This window comes from Chlorocebus sabaeus, chromosome 14 (assembly GCF_047675955.1).
Source record: "Chlorocebus sabaeus isolate Y175 chromosome 14, mChlSab1.0.hap1, whole genome shotgun sequence".
Classification (NCBI taxonomy): domain Eukaryota; kingdom Metazoa; phylum Chordata; class Mammalia; order Primates; family Cercopithecidae; genus Chlorocebus; species Chlorocebus sabaeus.
Genome location: NC_132917.1, coordinates 5,645,867 through 5,665,570, shown reverse-complemented (window position 1 = coordinate 5,665,570; position 19,704 = coordinate 5,645,867). Strand labels below are relative to the sequence as shown.

At 49.4% G+C, this 19,704-nt stretch overlaps 1 protein-coding gene across 1 annotated transcript; it reads right to left on the bottom strand.

The window, feature by feature from the left end:
• Positions 1 to 9,920: 9,920 nt before the first annotated feature.
• Positions 9,921 to 18,763, bottom strand: SOX11 (SRY-box transcription factor 11). Its single transcript, XM_007971584.3, has one exon. It carries the CDS (start codon positions 18,379 to 18,381, stop codon positions 17,056 to 17,058), a length of 1,326 nt encoding a protein of 441 aa, XP_007969775.1. The 5' UTR covers positions 18,382 to 18,763; the 3' UTR covers positions 9,921 to 17,055.
• Positions 18,764 to 19,704: the final 941 nt, after the last annotated feature.

The window sequence follows — 19,704 nt, the reverse complement described above, 5'->3', positions numbered from 1 at the left end:
GTCAGGAGGTCTCAAAAAGCTTTACAAATGTTAATTAATTAAGTGACAGAACAGCCCTATGAGACAAGGATGATGATCCCTATTTCACAGATGGGTAAAATTTCAAACACACAAAGCTTGAGTGACATAAATAGTTGGCCATTATTAAGAAACCGCAATCATGTTTATGGCTGTACCTTACGGTGTCAGCGCCTGGCGTGTGTTGCGTGATTGCCCCACTTTGCAGATGAGAAAATGGACTGAGAGGTCCATTTCTGTATCAGAGGTTTATTCAGTCTTCAGGATTGCTCAGATTATTCACGGGCCTCTGGGGTTTCCCATTTTTCTTTATTTTCTCAACTTTTCCCCCACTACAGCACTGTTAGTCAGTGAGCCAGCAATGGAAAAATCCAGGTGTGCATTTAATATGACTTGGTTTACCCCAACTCTCAGACCACATCTGTAAAACATAGGTCTCAGGTCTGATCACAGGGGCCAGTTAAAAGAAGAGACTTAAAAAACAGGATCCGACTCTACACACAAGTGTCCTGTGTCAGAACAAAACCCAGGATGCAGCCAGCACATGTGTCCTGGCTATCTGCATTGTGCCTTGCTAATCTCCCACTCTGTACAGCTCCAGGGCCACATTCACTATCTCCAACTCCTTGCCAGTTGCTGCCTGGAGAGCCTACCTCTGTCCTTTTCCTTCCATGTACCTTCAAGACTCAGGCATTTTTCTGCCTCCCCAGCCGGGGCTGCCTGCCTGGGCTGGGGCCTTGTTCACCTCAGTCCCAGCTCTCAGTGTGCAGGTGAGCATCGCAGATGTGCCTCTCAAACTCGGCTCTCACCCATCTGGCTACTACAAGCCCCTGGAGACAGGAACCATCTTTCATCTGTGTGTGCTCAACAACACCCAAAGCTTCACGCACAACAAAATTTTGTAGAAAGAGGCATGACCAAAGCTATAGAGGGGGTGAGGCATATTGTGGTATTAATAGAAAACTTCCTTTTCGGCTCAAAGAAACTGATTTTTGACAAAAGAATTGTGTGTGTGTCATTCCTTCACTGACTTAAGAGCCATGAGCGGCAGCCACTGGTCTGTGGCTGAATAGTTTTTGAGTTAGTTGAATGCGTTGATTAAAGATATAGACTCCAGGCTTTTATCAAACACATGGAATCTGTATTCTGGGAAGTAGACCTAGAAATCTGTACTTTTGGTTGTGTGATTTTGATGTTTGTTTGGTACGTTTAGAAACCAGATTTATGTTTTATGAAACATTATAGTATCTTATTAATGCTGTAATATTGGTATGCTTTCTCAGTTAAAAAAGTTTGTCAACTGAAATAACGATATAAAAAGAAACATTTTTTTTTTCATTACGTCAAACTTGAGTTTGAAAATTTGCTGTTCTGGAAGACAACTGCTTCTCTTCTCCCCATTGTAAAGTTCACAATAGCTCTGTCCCGGAGCAGAATAACCAGTGACTTCAAAACCACTGATCATCCCCAGAGCAACAAGATAAGGGGGCCAATGGCCATTCAGTTTGACCCACTGGGTGTTTTAAATGTTTTGAATGTGAATATCCTTAGTTGAAACTTGCCTTCCCCTGTTTCCACAGACCCCAGTCTCACTGTCTTACCCTATCTGTTCATTCGCTCTCCCTCCCAGATGTGGAAGCAGAGTTTACACTGGTGCCTCCAAGCTGGCACACTGAGTACAAATAAACAGCAACTATTGCATTATTTTTTGGACCTAAAAGAAACCTCCAATATGATCTAGTTTAGCCACCAATTTATGCATGAGAAAACAGAGGACCAGAAAGGTAAATCAAGTTACCTAATACTGCACAGCTGACCTGGCAGCTCGCCAGAATTGAAAGGCATTCTTTGGATTCTTCATCCACTGTCCCTTCCAGTATAGCACAGAATCTGTTCTCTATTCTGGAACAGAGGCTTGGAATCTAGTCTCATCTGGTAATTCTGTCCATTAAGTCTTTTACGCAGGTATCCCTAATATATGTATTATTTTAAAAATCATAACCATGTACAACTGTTAATCTAGTCTTTAAATGTTAACGAAGTATAATCTCTTTATTTTTTTGTAAGCTGGAAAAGAAGTACAAATTAAGCACTCCAATTTGTGTTTTTCTTCATCCCTATACATGATCCTGCACAGTTTCTGAGGATGGTAGCAATTGCTTTTAAAGACCATTGCACTAGAAAACAATTTCTCAATGCATCGTGGTATGGGCAGTCTTCTATGAGGCCTTTCACAAGCCATTTCTAACTAATAATTGAAGCAGACCACAGTTTGGAGATGATTGACTGACTTTAGCAATCACAGTCTATTTAAAATCACTTCTAACTCTTCCTCTCACTGTTTCGCCTGTGTGTTTCTTGGTGGGTGGGAGGCTGAACACCCTTTAACCCTTAGCCTATCTTATCTACTGAACAGTCCAAAGTGACCCACCATTCCTGATACAACGTTAATAGAGCACTTGCGAATTATCCAAGTAATTGCGAGAAGCTGTTGCAGTATTCTTTCCACTGGATTTGTCCAAATTCGTCTCTATTACACTTATGGATGACATCGCTCGAGTGTGTCAGAGCCGAAAACGATGGCTACACTCTGCGCTTGCCGGGATCTCCCGCCCCTCAATAAACTATTAAATCCCATTTTCTGCTCTGAAGAGGAAGGAAATACAGAGCAGAGGTCACGGCTGCCATCTCTTTTCGTTGCAGTTTCTTTTCCAGAACGGAACTGGTGCCAGCGCCGACACAGTGCGCATTCCCCACGGGGCCTTTTCTTCCCCTTGAGGGTTCGCCGCTCGGAGTCCCGACCGCACGTTTTCGCGGATCCCGGCGGGAAGGAAAGCCAGTCGGCTCCTCCCGGCTCCTTCATCTGAAGCACCTGCCGGGGTCCCAGGCCCTGGAGAGCAGCGTCCACTAGGCAGAGGGAACCCCGTTCTCACAGGTTAGAGCCAGAGGGCGACGTCTCCACGGACTTAGATTTCCTCCCGTCCACACCCCCTCCGCGACCTAGAGGAGACCGAAGCACGGGGCAGGTTAGCAAGGCTGCAGAGTCCCGTGGTCGAAAGCAGCGGAAGGAATTCCGGAAACCAAGTCATTCAGACCTCAGAGCTCAGGCTCCTCCAGGCACGAGAGGCCTTTGCCGCGGGAGAACACCCTTGACCGCCCATGAGCACCCAAGACCTCCCGCGACCACCAATGCCCTGGCACCGACAGGACGTTCAGTGTCCAGCGAGTGGCTCCCGGCTCCCTCCGGGGCGCCCTGCCCCACCTGCCCACCCTTCCAGGTCACACCCGCCCAGCTCGCCATCAGACTCATAGACACCAGTTCTTCCCTTACTCCAAACGCAACCAAATTCCATGTTTTACTCACGTTGAATTCATCCTCCCGTCACCACCTCCACCCAGTGTGCCCTACCCGGTGTGGCTGCCCCAGCTGCCGTCCCCAGGAAAGGCTGACCCTGCTCCTCCTCCCCTGCCTCCCTGTTTCTCTACCCCAGCCCCCCAACTCCTCCACCCCGGTCTCCTCTATTCTACCCTAGCCTCCCTAGCTCCTCCACCCCGGCCTCCCCAGCTCCTCCACCCGGTCTCCTCTATTCTACCCTAGCCTCCCTAGCTCCTCCACCCCGGCCTCCCCAGCTCCTCCACCCCAGTCTCCTCTATTCTACCCTAGCCTCCCTAGCTCCTCCACCCCGGCCTCCCCAGCTCCTCCACCCCAGTCTCCTCTATTCTACCCTAGCCTCCCTAGCTCCTCCACCCCGGCCTCCCCAGCTCCTCCACCCCAGTCTCCTCTATTCTACCCTAGCCTCCCTAGCTCCTCCACCCCGGCCTCCCCAGCTCCTCCACCCCAGTCTCCTCTATTCTTCCCTAGCCTCCCTAGCTTCCCCAACCCCGGCCTCCCCAGCTCCTCCACCCCAGTCTCCTCTATTCTACCCTAGCCTCCCTAGCTCCTCCACCCCGGCCTCCCCAGTTCCTCCATCCCGGTCTCCCCACCTCCTCCACCCTGGTCTTCTCAATTCCTCCGCCTTGGCCTCCCCAGCTCCTCCACCCCGGCCTCCCCAGTTCCTCCATCCCGGCCTCCCCAGCTCCTCCACCCCAGTCTCCTCTATTCTACCCTAGCCTCCCTAGCTCCTCCACCCCGGCCTCCCCAGTTCCTCCATCCCGGTCTCCCCACCTCCTCCACCCCGGTCTTCTCAATTCCTCCACCTTGGCCTCCCCAGTTCCTCCACCCCGGTCCCCTCAACTCCTCCAACCCTGCCTGCCCTGCTCCTCCACCCTGGTCTCCTCAAGTCCTCCACACTGGACTTCCCAACTCCTCTACTCCGGTCCCCCCAGCTCCACCCCTGCCTCCCCTGTTCCTCCACCCCTTTCTCCCCAACTCCTCCACTCTAGCCTCCCGAACTCCTCCACCTCGGCCTCCTCAACTCCTCCACCCTGGCCTCCAAGCTCCTCCACTGCAGCCTCCCCAACTCCACCGCTTCTCAGCTCCTCCACCCCTGCCTCCCCTGCTCCTCCACCCCATTCTCATGAATTTCTCCACCCTGGCCTCCCCTTTTCCTCCACCCCGGCCTCCCTGCTCCTCCACCCCTGCCACCCCCACTCCTCCACCCGGGTCCTCTCAGCTTCTCCACCTGAATCTTCCCAGCTTCTCCACCCCTGCCTCCCTTGTTCTTCCACCCTGGTACTCCCAGCTCCTCCACCCCAGCCTCCTAGCTCCTTAATCCCAGCCTCCCCAGCTCCTCCACCTAGGTCTCAACTCTTCCACCCTGGTCTCCCCGGCTCCTCCATCCCGGTTCCCCCAGCTCCACCCCTGCCTCCCCTGTTCCTCCACCCCTTCTTCCCCTGCTCCTCCATCCTAGTCTCCACAATTCCTCCACCCCGGCCTCCCCAGTTCCTCCACCCCGGTCTCTTCAACTCCTTCACCCCGGCCTCCTAGCTTCTCCTCCCCAGCCTCCCCAACTCCACCCCTTCTCAGCTCCTCCACCCCAGCCTACCCTGCTCCTCCACCACAGCCTCCCCTGCTCCTCCACCCCTGCCTCCCTTGCTCCTCCATCCAAGTCCCCCCAGCTCTTCCACCCCAGCCTCCCCAGTTCCTCCACTCCAGCCTCCTTGCTCCTCCACCCCAGCCTCCCCAGGTCCTCCACTCCAACCTTCCCTATTCATCCACCCTGACCCCCCAGCTCCTCCAACCCGGATCCCCCAGCTCCTCCACCCCGGCCCCTCCACCCTTGCCTCCTCTGCTCCTCCACCCCATTCTCCTCAACTTCTCCACCCTGGCTGTCCCTGTTCCTCCACCCGTTTCTCCCCTGCTCCTCCACCCCTGCCTTCCTGCTCCTCTACCTCTGTCCCCCAGCTCCTGCACCCCAGCCTCCCAATTCCTTCACCCCAGCCTCCCTAGTTCCTCTACCTAGGTCTCAACTCTTCTACCCTGGCCTCCCCAGTTCCTCCACCCCTGCATCCCAGCTCCTGCACCCCTTCTCAGCTCCTCCACCCCGGCCGCCCCAGCTCCTCCACCTCTGCATCCCAGCTCCTCCACCCCAGCCTCCTTGGATCCTCTATCCCGGCCTCCTCGGCTCCACCATCCCAGCCTCCCAGCTCCTCCAACCCGGCCTCCCAGCTCCTCCACCCCAGCCACCCAACTCCTCCACCGCTTCTTAGCTCCTCCACCCCAACCTCCCTGGATCCTCCACCCCGGCCTCCCTGGATCCTCCACCTCAGCCTCCCTGGATCCTCCACCCCGGCCTCCCTGGATCCTCCACCCCGGCCTCCCTGGATCCTCCACCCCGGCCTCCCTTCTTGGGGCTGGGCGGGCACTCCTCCTTCCCACCAGTTTTGTAGCCATCTCATCTGTTTCTGTTCCATCTTCTGGATTGTGCAGACTCGGACTGAACTGTAGGATCTCAGTCACCTGGGGTGACTTCACTGGAGTATTCTATTCCACCTCTTTAGTGCCCACAAAGCATAGGCGTCTTCCCTGTGTTATCTTCTGCTAACTCTCGGACCAAAAATACTTTCATTTAGAGGCTACTCTCAAGTGAGAGGGTTTTGCAAAAGCAATTCTTCCTAAACTTCTTGGTTCCATTTAAAATGTCCAGTAGAATACTTAAGCAAGATTTCATACTTCCCTGCCTCTGTAAATAGCCATAATGAACATGGTGCAAGCATCTTCTGAGAAGTTAGTGTCAGTATTATAAACACTGATCTTTGTAACATTATCTGACACAGCGATGCACTCAGGGATCATTTGAGTAGAGTTGTTTATCTTTAAACTAAATTATCCCAGACTTTTTAGCTTTTTGTTTGCTTTTTATAGCTGCCTTGCTAATCATTTGTTCTTTTTCTTTTTTTTTCTGGCTGTTTCTTCAGGTTCTCAATTCACCACTCTAAATATATTACTTGTGATACTTCTTTCTTTTTTTGAGAAAGCGTGCTTATATTGGCCTTTCATTTCTTATTTATTTTGTACAAATTTAAGGGGTACCAGTGCAGTTTTGTTACATAGAAATATTGTGTAGTTGTAAAGACTGGGCTTTTATTGTAACCATCATCCAAATACTGTACATTGTGCCCAATAAGTAATTTCTCACCCCTCACCCCTCTCTTGCCCTCTCATCCTCCCTGGTGTTCAATGTCTATTGCTTGCAATATTCTGTGAGTTGGAAAACCAAATTTTTACCTGTTAGGAAAAAATGGGAGTAAATAGTATCTGAGGGCCCCTTCATTTTGAAGATGCCATCTACCGAATCAAGTGAAGCTTAATTTAATCTGGCAGGATTAGATTAATGAGAAACTATGCACCCAGAAGAGGTACATGCTGGCAATGGAATCAGGAAATGCTTGACATGTGAAGACGAAGAGTGATCTTGTATCATCATCAAGCTGAGAAGTCCTGCAACTGTATAGGCAATTCTCAAACAAATCTTAACGGAAATATTTATAGAAAATAAACATGAAATGTAAGTGGAAATCTGGTGTCCTATTTGTGATTGCAAAAATTCTTGACATCTCTTTCTTTTTCTCTTTACCTGTTTTAAAAATATTTTCATCAACTTTTATGAGTTTTACTAAAGTCTCTCCATGTATTAACATTTTCCAATGTTTAAAACATCCTCCTCCCTCGTCAGCTATTTAAACTCTTTGTAGTTTTACTCAGTGGGGGAAGAGAAACACAAATCCACTCAAATAATCCGAGGAAAATAGAAGCTTTTTAGAGTTTTGGTTTGGCTACATTTAAATCCAAGTAACTGTAGCTTACTCAAACACAGTGCCGCAGTTGGCAGTGATTCAGTGGCTCAAGTTTGTCATGGCTGCTCGAGGAATCTGAAATTGCCTTTTCCTCTTTCCTGATCACAAGATCACACCTGCAACTCAAGCCATTACACCTACACCCCAGATGGAAGGAAGAAACAAATACAGAACGGTGCATATCCACTACGTATGCCTACCTGTGGAGGGGATTTTCTGGAGGGGCTCAGTGAAAAACTTTCACTAAAGCCTCATTGACTGGAACTATGTCACATGGTCATCTCTCTCTGCAAGGGAGCAAAGGGAATGTAATTTTTTGTCTGGCTTTGTTGCCATCCAAACAAAAAATTATGTTTTTGTTAGTAACAAGGAATAGCCAAATACCTCCCAGTCTGCCAGCAGCCTGGCCACAGATTTGCTGCAGGAAATCCCACAGAGCTGGGGCAGAGGGCTGCCAAAGCCCGCCTCTCCCAGATACCCCAGATTCCTCCTCTCAGGGCTCCTGTGGTTCTCCCTTATGATTTCTCTGCTTTCTAGGTTTTCCTCCTGTTTCCAACCTCCTCGTTTCAGCTTGTGGTGGCTACCTCAGGCTTCAGAGTTCCTCTTGGCCTCCCAACTCCACTCTCACCAAGAACTAGGCCTATGTGTGTGTTTCTTAACTGCAAATCTGGGACTGAGAAGCCTGGTTATTAGTGCAGTTCAAATCTTAGGACCGACTGAGTGAGTCCCGGTTCTGAGCAAGCCTATGGTCCATGAGCTGCTCTTTGGTTAGTAGCCAAGGGGCGCTGAGCGGAACATGGTCATTTAGTCCAGCTGGAAATGTGAGTTTGCAAAATCCTTCAGAACAGAATAAGGATGGCAGAAATGATTGGCACCTGTGGTATTTAAACACAAGCTAAATACACCTTGGTGATGATTTAACAGAAAGAAATCTTTAAAGGGTCAAAAATCTTCTCTCTCCTAACTTTTCCTCATGTACTGCCTTTGATGGTTAGATCCAGTTGTCTGTTCGATCATAGGTCACAGAATGTGTAGCTCTGCCGTTCAGTGCTATCAAAAGACTGAATATAAAGTGGCACGAAGAGCTGCTCGGCTAGGACCTCCTTCCACTCTCCATGTTCTCAAAACACTGAAAGAATGGCATTTTTAATGAAATAGGATGTGCTCTGACCAATGTGATAATCAGGATTCAATTTTGTCAAGTTCACCAAGCTATTCGTTTTATGAAAGAAATGACTTTTGTGGAGAACCGACATATTCTCTGACGAGGCTATTACTATCCGTATTTGGATCATGACATTGTATGAGAGGAGACTATATTTAGGACATTTATAGATGAGCTATCACTGAAGGAAAGATCCCATCAACTCTTCCCCTCACTCCTAGATTTACCGGGAGAAGATCAATGTTTCAACATTTTGTTTTCTTAAAAATTATAACAGTGACATTTTAACCAAAGGTGTCAATAAATTTATTACATTTTAGAAAAAAAATCTCTTTAAGAAAAACACCACATCACTGAAAGGTAAATTGTATAGCAAATAGTACAAGGAGTCCCAATGGGGGAATTTGACACATATTGAGGATCTATTAGTGTTCACTGCAAGGACCTTCTTTGCTAGATAAAAATTCTACAGGGTCTGTGTTTTGTTTCCTTCAAAAGGTATAAAAAGAAAATCCTACCAAGATGAAAGACATTCAAAAATATTCTGAAATGAGGTCAAAACATTGAATAAATGATACAACTATTAGAAAAAGTTGCCATAGACAGGTCTGATATTTGTTCTTTGGTTTGTAGTGGAAATTGACATAACCAAGAACCTAAGAGTGGTTGGGTTAATTGCGCACTTTGAGCTTTTTTTTAGAATACAACACAAACATTTCTACAAAACCAAATTTAATATGCAACACACACTCACCATGTAAACACATCTTTTAAAAAATCTGATAATAATTCCAAGGATCACTTACAGGCTTTCATAAAAGCATTTTATATCAAGAATCTCAATACAGAATGATTTCTATGTCAAAATACATTTACACTGTAAATTGTTTGTAGGAAAAAAAGGACACCAAGGAACGGAGTTTGCTGGCATTGAATTCAATAGCAGCAGCTGCCCCTGATATTTTGCCTTCGTTTTCTACTTCAAACGTTTCTGACAAAACATGTTAATCTACCCCTCTACACTTTGTCTGTGGTATATTGGCTCTATCGGCCAGTTTAATATATCGAGATGTGATCACCATACGCATTCCCACTGTCAGCAGCTCTCCAACCTGCCCAGAAAACTCCCTTTCCGTGGGTTTCCTCCTGCCGAGGCTGACAGCCGCTTTGGGTGCTGAGACATCAGGAGTCTTCAAGCCTGTCCCTAACATCTGGTTTGAGACAAGATTTTCAGAATTAAACAGCAGTTATCAAATGCAAAACTAGAAAAAAGTCACATAAAAACCACAAGTGAAGATTGATCACACAATTTTATTGGAGTCTTTTGAACAAATGTAATCCTCTGTGAAAAACTCTTGCGAAAGAGACATCGGAGTGTACTATTTTCAACCCTGAGCATTAACACTGCATACCAAGGGGGGGTGGGTCAAGAAGCTGGTTCGATTGAAGCACAAGCACAAGCCACTGATATTCTCTATGTGATCAGGTTTTTACAAAAAAATACATAGTTTTCAATAAATAATGCTTAATTTTACAACTTTGATACAGCAATGTCATACACCGTTTCAACACACTACACTCTGCATGCTAGATAGTCTACGAGAAGACGAAACTTTGCCATGCATTTTCTTTCCCCCCTAGTGCTATCAAACACTTCATCCTCCAGCGCACTGCCTCAGGTAGCTTTACCCTCTCTCTGTTTCACAGCAATAGGTCGTGCGCTGGCATGCAAACTCTAAAAAAGGTCCCCCCCACAAACCACTCAGACTTCTACACAAAAGGGTTTTTCAGCTTTTCTGCTCCCAAACCTGGAGTGGCTAAGAAAGTAAGTTTCATGTGGCCTTGGAAAATACACACTTGTTAACAGTGTCATGCTGAAAACTGCTCTAAAACATCAGGTGGTTCTGTCCTGGTGGCCGTCACGAAGCATTATGGGATGCCATAACCACTAGGAGTCCCAAACCGGAAAAAATAGGCCTCCGTTTTAAAACAGTCAATTCAAAAAAAGGTGTCACAGAACAAATGCAAAAGACTCTTAAACCCACAACATATGTACAAGAGTAAAAGTAGACAAAATGGGAAATGAATGAGAATGGCGTATAACGTTTCTCCCCATGTGATTCAAGGGAGGAGGCATACTGTTTTTGAACAAAAGCTGGATGAAGAAAAATGTGACAGAGGGCCCTTTGTCAATATCTATTTGATCAAAATTCTTTATGTGATAAATTACTTCCAGTTGTTCTGCTTTTTTTTTGGAAGGGGAAATGTAATGTGTCTAAGAAAGTAAGACAAGTATCGTATTAAAGAAATCTCTTCGAGGAGCCTAGAGGAAATCCTATTTTTTATGACTTTTTAAAGTTTTTGTCATATTGCTTTATTTAGTCATTTTCACAGCAGAGAAAATCGAGTCTGCGTGACTACATAAAAGAAGTTTGATCAAACAGTGAGACGGGAGCCTCCACGTATGCACATCCAGGTTGCTTAAATTCACCAATTGCTCGTTGGAAACCACATCTCAACTCGATCATATTGCTTTTAGTGGTTTGTTTCTCTGTAGAGAAGTTCTCTGTTTGCAACTGCAGGCAACTAGAAGTTCCCAAATCATTTAAAACAGTCCTATCTGTGCACTGGCAGAGGTGCTAGATCTTGTACGAATATCTCTACCCAATAGAGTTATTACTTTTATACACGGAACATTATGAACTTGTGTCTCCCTTTGTAAGCCATTTTATACTTTCTGCACTTTTGTGCTTTTATTGAGTATAAAAATAGGTCTCCTTTAAAATTCTGTTTATTTTAAGTTCACTAAAAAACTACTTGTTTGTGAAATTCTCTTATAAACTCACTGCATCCACATGGAACAGATACAACTAATTAGGCAGCTAATGGATATAGGTAGTGTTAAATAAATACAATGAAAAAAATGAAGATATGGTAGGAATCAAGGGGAAAAAAAAGCCAGCAGTAAGTAAAATGGAAGAGAGCTCAGTTTCATGAATTTCGTTTCATCTTTATTGTGGTTGAAAACGTAGGCTCCACAGGAAGGGGCAAAAAACAAAACTGAACAAAAAAAATCCTGAGTTGTTATCAAAGAGCAGAATTTTCCAGATCATCAAATAAAAGGGGATGTTGTAGAATAAATCAAATAGAATGAACAGTGAGAAAGAACCAATAATAAAAATAAGCCAAATCTCAGAAAAGTATGTCAAGAGTTACATGGAGACGGTAACTTTGGGAACTTGTAAATTCCTGTGTTAGGATAGATAAGGCTCATTCTCGTTATCCTCACAGGCTTAGGCTATACAAAGGGTATTTGAAACTGACATTCCTAATGGAAATTTTATAAAATTTGGCCCTTAGAATAACTGAGAAATATCCTGAAAAAATCTTCCCTGAAACTGTAATAAAGAAAGTTTCTTATCTACTGATAAAATTGACAACTCAGTAAACTATTTTCGCTGGTCTTCCTACATAAGAAAAAAGCACAAATATATTTGCCTCAGAAATCTGTTAAAAGCAGGGAACCACACAGTAAAAGAGTATAAAGATTCTATAAATGGGAGAGTCCAAGAAAATCTCTCTCAAAGTGTCCACAAGGATACATATGCCCATTAGAAGAAAAGTAAGAATATACATATTATTAATCATATCAGAGAATAAGAAAGTTAAGATTGATATAATATATTTATATTGAATGACTACTTTAAAATAGAGCAACTTATTTGCCTTATTTCTCAAATTCCTTGGGCAAAAGTCACTTAAATTCTGAAGTAAAAAACAAATATAAATTTCTTGTACTGTACTAGTATCAGATGATTATGATTTCAACTCCCAGAGAAGAGAAAAATAAGTGTTGTCTTTTAAGTCTTTTCTTTCACGAAAAAAACAACTAAATCACCCTGACTGCTACATTTATGCATATTTAAATCACTTCCCCTTGATTAACATTAAAAAGAAACATCTCTGCCCAAAAGAGTTGTAATGATTTCTTTCTCTAGCTGAAGGATAATCATTCTACAAATAATTTGCCCAGTGTCTGTAGTCATTCATAACATACATAATATTTGCAAAGCACAGTTTAAGTACACTGCCTTTTATTAGCATTTTTTTTTTAAATAAAAGGGATGCATATCAGAGTGTAAGAACTGGAAATTACTTCCACAGTTTAAAGAATTAATAAGAGAATGCTGGTTCAATTTCTTAAAGATGGAAAGCTTACCAAAATGCCATCAGAGTCTGTGAACTACTTATAATAAACAGCAGGATCCCCACTGGCTAGGCTGCCGTGCACACAGCGCCCACCCCCCACCCCCAGGTTACCATTTTAAGATATTCTGTCAATACTTAGTTAAAAATAAGACTTACTTAAGAGACCAACAAAAAAAATAATCAATTAAACTTTTATTGAAGACTATCCAGTGGCAAGAATACCTTGTATATTATATTATGTTTTAGACATTCAAAAAAGAATTTATTAAGATGATTCTCACAATGCACTCATCAAAACAGCCTTAAATATTGTTAAAAAGCGCATTGAAGCGCCTGTCCTGAGTTCTAACAGGTTTTAAATTTAGGTTGCCAACCAATTACTTTTATTTTTCTATCAAGTTAGGCCACATGGCTTTAAAAAAAAAATCTTGACTATCTCTTCCCATTCTGAGACCAAATTATTACTTTACTAATTTACTTAAAGTTTCTACTTCACCACAGAAAATGTCCAAGATTCATCTATGATTAAAACATAAAATACATGCCAAGTTTTCAGGTTTTCAAAATACATAGATCAACCTATCAATGGGTTTACGTTGTCAACAAGTTTCGGAGCTGCAGCAGAGGGCTGCCACGTAAAATCACCAGCACGGAGCAAGTGTCAATTGTAAACCGCTGGTTTAATTATTCGTGGCTAAAATAAATGTACCACCAAAGGCTGCGTTAGTCTACATGTTGAGGGGGTGAGGGGTAAGGTAAACAACTCCAGAAATCCAGTTCTATATTGAGAACCTGGTTAACGCCATCAGCCCCTTCTTTTCCCAAGTGTACTACTGAAATCTGATGGTTTATCGAAAGGAAAAAGCCACAGAAAATAAATCTGTCCATCTGCAGCAAAAGCTTGCTGGCTTCGCATCCCAAGGGTGGGGGCTGGGGAGGAGGCTCGCCCAGAGCGGGAGGCTGGGGGGCGGGTGAGAGGCCCGAGTTCGCAGTCGGGGGGCCGGGGGTGAGGTGGTGGTAAGATCTAGTAAGGCAAAAGCAAGCGGGAGGGGAGGAGGGAAGGGCGCTGGGGCCCCTTTGGCCTAGCAGCTGCAGTTACTGTGCGGACGCTTCCATTCGGTCTCGCCAAATCTCAGTAAAAATGGAAGGCCAAACCTCGGTCAATCATTTCAGTAGGTGAAAGAGTCGTGGTGATTTTGCAGCGAGTTTCAAGTAGCCACTGCAATCCTCCCCCGCTGCAGGCGCCGCAGCTCAAGAGGCTGAACTCCGGGGCTGGCACGCTGGGCCCGGAGCAGCCTCCCAGCCTCCCTCCTCCTAGCCCCAGCGGAAAGAGGCGGCGGAGGCTCAGAAGGGGGGCGGGAGCCCGGGGCGCGCGTGCCCGGCCGCGATCGCCTGCCCTGGCCTGCCGCGAGGGCTTGGGGACACAGGCCGGTCAGGAAAAATGGTGGGGAGCGAGGGGGTGTGGACAGGCAAAAGGTGCTCAGCGAGCAGGGAGAGCCAGCGGGATGGGTCGCGCCCGCGCCGCCGCCCGAGTCCCCAAGAGGCTCCTGGAGAACAATCAAGATGGGGATCCACCTTTGTTGCGGCGGCCCCCGGGGAGCTGATTCTGGGGCAGCCCCTGAGCCGGCGCGCGGGGAGGGCGTGGTGAGGGCCCGGGGTGCGCAGGTGGGGCGGCCGCCTGCTTCCCGGGTTTGCTTTCTTCCTCTCACACTGCAGCCCCGAGGCTTCCCTCCCCGGCCCGCGGGCCCGGGACGCCAGCGCTGGAGTCTCCATGCGCCTCCAGGGCCCGCGGCGGGGCGCGCCCAGGAGCACGCGGTGGCGAGGCAAGAAGAGCCAGGCACCGGGACGCGGAGCGGCAGGGCTCTGCCTTTTGCGTCCCGGGCGACCGCCCAGGCGCCCTGCCACCCCCTGCTCCCCGCGCCCTCACCAGTGGTTCGGCCCTCTCCAGCATCCCGGAGGCCGCGACTCGGATCTCACAGAGGCCATGCCATGTTCCTCGGGGTGCCCTCGGCCAGCCTGCCGCGTCCTCCCCCCACTCCCACCTCCCTCCCGCTTCCAGCCTGGGTCCCGCCGCGCCCCGCGCTCCGTGCCTCCCCGCACCGTCCTCCTTCCCTCCGACAGCTCCACGGCCCCGGGGGACAGAAGGAAACAGACACCGACCACTTCTCTTCCCCTTCCCCCTTCACCGCTAGAGGTCAAAAACTGCGCCGCGTTCTCCGCCAACAACCAGCTCTGAGCACACGCGAAGATGCAGCGTTAAAAATAAAGAACAGAAAAAATTCAAATCTGGAAACGGCTGTCCCCACCCTTTGAGAGGCGGGGATAGAAGTGCCCCGAGCGCTCGCTGCCCAGGGCGGCTGTCACCGCGAGGTTCAGCGGGGACGCGGCCCGCCGCAGAGAACACACAAGCCCCAGCTAACAGGACCCCGACCAAGCGAGCTGGCAATCCAGGCCCCTCCATCCGCCCCTCCCCGGCCAGCTCCGAGCCTCCGCGCTGCCCGCCCGCCAGGGTGGGTGGGGAGAAGAGGCAGGGAGTGGAGGAGGTGAGAAAGGAAATGGGGAGCTGGAGATGGAAAGGGAGGGCAGAGAGAAAGAATACCCTTCCCCTGTCTTTCACAACCAGCGGAAGAGGTAAAAGAAATCAGCCTGCCAATTGAACACTTTTCAGCCTAACCCCCTAAATGTAGAATTCTCTCCTGCCACCTCCCCCCATCCGCGCACACAACAGCCTCACCACCGAATGCTCTGCGACAACGGGACCTCCAGTTTGACTTCCATAGAGACTATTGGCGATGCGAGTTTCTATCAGTTCCAGCTGATTTATTAAAATTGTCAAGATACAGACTTCCAGCACAAAAAAAAAAAAAAAAAAAAAAAAAAAACAGGCAATGATGTCGACAGTGCATTGAGTCTGCTTTGCCACCATTTGCTACAAAATATGCAGATGGTCTGTACTTTATTTAGATTATATTGCACAAAATGAGAAACTTTTTAAACTATGTGCCTTTTTTTTCTTTTTTGCTAAAAATCGAGAATCCAGTTTCAAACCTTCCATCTGGGGCCCCATCCACATCACAGCGTATGAGATACATAAAGTCCTACTATAGTACAGTACATATACAATCTTTAAACTAAGATAACAGCTCTGAGGTCTATATCACCATTTTCAATAAATCTTTACCTACAAATATTGAACAAATCTCTACTATAGCTGTACAAAAAAAAAGTTTGCTTTTTTTTTTTAAACCACAAGGCCTTTAGATGCAAGGATTATTTTAAAATTTTAATCCTTTTTAAACCAGGACATAACGTACCAACATACTTGCATGCTAAAAAACAGAGGAAAAAAAAAAGAAATCAAAAGGGAAGAAGTGCCTGAAAGTCTTACTGAAAAAACACAGCAAGAATGTTCCCTTTTCACTGTACAAAAATACGCCTGAAAATATATTAATTTTTAAAAAAGACTGAGGTCTGTTATGTATCAAAAATGTTTCAATACCTTTTGTACTGAGGTCTAGGCTGTCTGGTATTCAATCAAGGAGGTATAAGGGAACAAGTTACAAAAAAAAAGTTGGCAAGTAGAAATCACATTTGTAAAACCATAAACAATTTGATCTGAAAAGTAAACTCTGATCTTAAGTCAGTTCACAGTTTTTTTTTTTTTTGTAAGCGTTTGTACAGTCTGCATTTTTTCAAGCTCCCTGCAGTTTTGTTAAGAATCGGATGCATAGAAGACATCAGTTTTCTCCCTCCAAAAAAAAAAAAAAAAAAAAAAAAAAAAAAAAAAAAAAAAAAAATTAAATTAACGAAAGTTGCAATGGTCCCTTTTTTTTTTTTGTTAAAAAAAATCACCAGTTCCTTAAGTTCTCTTAAGAAAAAAAAAAAAATCTCCACCAACTCCCTAGAGTAACAGTTGTGCTGCCAAAAGGGTCCTCTGCAGACGTCTTCCAGACTTCAAAGACCGACAAGCTTCAAACAGCGCCTTCCGGAGCGGGTCCTACCTCCCCTCCCCCGCCCCGCCCCCTCTGCCTTTGTTGTAATCACGAATTTCAGGAAAAAGAAATAGTAATTACAAAAACACATTTTTTGGGAAAAAAATCACAACTCCAGACTAGGTATGCAACTACCTTGAGACACGATAAAGGAAGGGAGGGGGGACAAATAAAGGACAGGAAAAATGTTTAAAAACTACTCATTTCACTTTAACTCCACCAAAATTTTCATCATGTTTTCCAATTTCTTTGCGTCACGACATCTTATCAATATCATCAGCATCTTCTTCTCTCCCCTCCACCCTACCACCGCCACCATCAACACCACCATCATCATCATCATTATCATCATCATCATCATCACCACTACAACTTCCTCCCAAGGAACCCAGCTCTGCACCCTCCGAGAGAAAGAGCGAGCAGCGGGCGCCCCTTTCAATACGTGAACACCAGGTCGGAGAAGTTCGCCTCCAGCCAGTCCCCCGCGATCATCTCGCTCAGCTCCGGCGTGCAGTAGTCGGGGAACTCGAAGTGGGAGCCTAGACTGCCCTCGCTGAACGAATCCAAATCCTTATCCACCAGCGACAGGGACAGGTTCCCGGCCGCCGCGCCGCCCCCCAGCTGCTGCTCGCTGGCGCTGTGCGCGCTTTGGGAGAAATTCAAGCTCAGGTCGAACATCAGGTCGTCGGCGTCCTCGCCGCTGCTGCCGCTGCTGCTGCCGCTGCTGCTGGACGAGGAGGTGGACACGGAGCGCGAGGACCCGGGCGACAGCGCGGGCTGCGCGAGCGGCGGCGGGTGCTGCTTGGTGATGTTCTTGAAGCTGTAGTAGAGGCGGCTGCCGCCCCCGGCGCCCGAGGTCGCGCCGGCCCGCACCTCGTCGTAGAGGCTTGCGCCCTCGGGGGACTCCGCGGAGCTGCTCAGCGTGGGGCTGGCGGGCACTTTGGCGACGTTGTAGCGTCTCAGCAGCTGCGACGGCTGCTGCCCCGGCGGCTGCAGGAGCTGCTGGTGCGGCGGCTCCTCGTCCTCCTCGTCCGGCTCCTGCTTGATCTGCAGCTGCAGCTCGTCGTCGTCGTCGTCGTCGTCGTCGTCCTCATCCAGAAACACGCACTTGACCGTCTTGCCCGCGCCGCCGCCGCCCGCGCCGCTCACGCGCAGGCTGCCCAGCACGTAGTCGTCGCCCGCGCCCCCGTAGTCCCCGGCCTGGGCCGCCTTGCCCGCGCCGGCCTTGGCGCCGGCGGCCGCGGGGGCCTTGAGCTTGCCGCATTTCTTGCTAGAGCCCTTGGAGGTCTTGGCACCGCCCGCGCCGCCGCTCGCGCTCCCGCCGCCGCCGCCGGCCGAGCTCTTCTCCGGGCTCTGGCTGGCGCTGGGCTTGGCCGAGGGGTCCATTTTGGGCTTTTTCCGGGGCCGGTACTTGTAGTCGGGGTAGTCGGCCATGTGCTTGAGTCGCAGCCGCTCCGCCTCCCGGATGAACGGGATCTTCTCGCTGTCCTTCAGCATTTTCCAGCGCTTGCCCAGCCTCTTGGAGATCTCGGCGTTGTGCATGTCTGGAGACTGCTCCATGATCTTCCTGCGTTCGATCTTGGACCACACCATGAAAGCGTTCATCGGCCGCTTGATGTGGCCCGACGCCGTCTTGCACCAGTCTGGGTCGCTCTCGTCCAGGGCCACCGGGCTGCAAGCCATGAATTCGCCCTCCTCCGTGTCCAGCGCCTCCCGGGGCAGGTTGCTCTCCGCTTCCAAGCTCTCCGCCTGCTGCACCATGATCCGCTGCGGGGCTGGACGCTCCAACCCGGGCCACTGGGTCTCGTGCGGAGGTCCCCCTCCCCCTCCCACCCCTCCACCTTCCTGGGCAAGTTGCAAAGTCCTCGGCACCCCGCTTTCGCGGCTCCCCCCCTCCCCCCCGCCCCCCCTTCCAGGCTGCACACAGCGGCTGCGGTGGCTTCGGCGGCGACGGCCGCCGGCGCGCTGGGAGCTGCGGTCGCGACAGGAGAGGCGGTGGCGACGGCGGTCGAGGCAGCCCGGGACCCCTCTCTCCGGCTCGTGGCTCCCACCGCAAGAGCCGGACCCCGAGCTCTCCCAGGCGCGCGCGCTCCTTCTGCAAAAAGTTGAGGTCTCTCTCTCAACTAGTTATCACGGTGTCATATGGGTGACATCACTCCCCCGGCTAGCCAATGGCTGGGGGCCGGCTCCGCCCATCTCCCTTTATTAACTCGGAGGCCCCGCCCCTCCACCCCGCCCTCCGGGCTGCTTTTGCAAAGATGGGGGTGGGGGGGAGAGGAGGCATGTCTCGAAATATGTTATTTTTAAAAAATCCGCGTGTGTGCACAGATGCGCCTCTCCCCGGGATGCTCGGAAGCGGCGCGCGGCACCACGGGGAGCGTGCGGCCAGGGGCGAACCGGGCTGGTCCAGGCGCCGGCGCGAACCAAGGACCGGGTCCCGGGAGAGGCCCCGCGCGCCTTTGTGCCCAGTTCCCGGGAGGCCCGACGGCGACAGCGGACGGCGCGCGCTCACTCCCCGTGTGCACACACTCGGGAACGCGCCCAGCCTGAGACTGCGGCCTCTGCCCGGCTCGGAGTCCGCCGCGCCCGGCCTGCCCCGGGGTGGGCGCAGCTGCTCCCCGGCTAGTCACCCGCGGGGCTCGGCCGCTCCCCGGCGTCCCGGCCCCGAGCCCGCCCGGTAGCCCCGCGGCGGCCCTGGCCGACGGAAGGTGGCGCTTGAAGACAACAACCTTCCCGGCACGTGGGTTCTGCTCTCCTTTTCCCTTTCTCCCTTTTTGTAAGGCAAAGAAATCAATTTAAAGCTCGAGAGGCGGTGAGCTCCCTCCCCCGTTTGCATTTTTCTGTTTTGTCCTTTTTCTCCGTCTGTTTTCCCTCCTCGGTGGTGTTTGGGGACGCGGCTGTGCGGGTTGGGTTGCGCCGCGCCCCCGCGAGCCCCGCCCCGGGCGGGGGCCGGAGTAACGGTCTGCGGGGCCCTCGGGTTCAAGCTGGCCACTCCCAGGGCTGGCTCCGGAGCGGGATCTGGGTCCCGCAGGCTCCGGCACGCCCGCGCCCCGCCCGGCGTCCCCGCGAGGGGCCCGGCGCCCG

What these genes read in the sequence shown, in the direction of transcription:
- SOX11 (XM_007971584.3), bottom strand. Translation starts at nt 18,381, where the DNA reads ATGGTGCAGCAGGCGGAGAGCTTGGAAGCGGAGAGCAACCTGCCCCGG.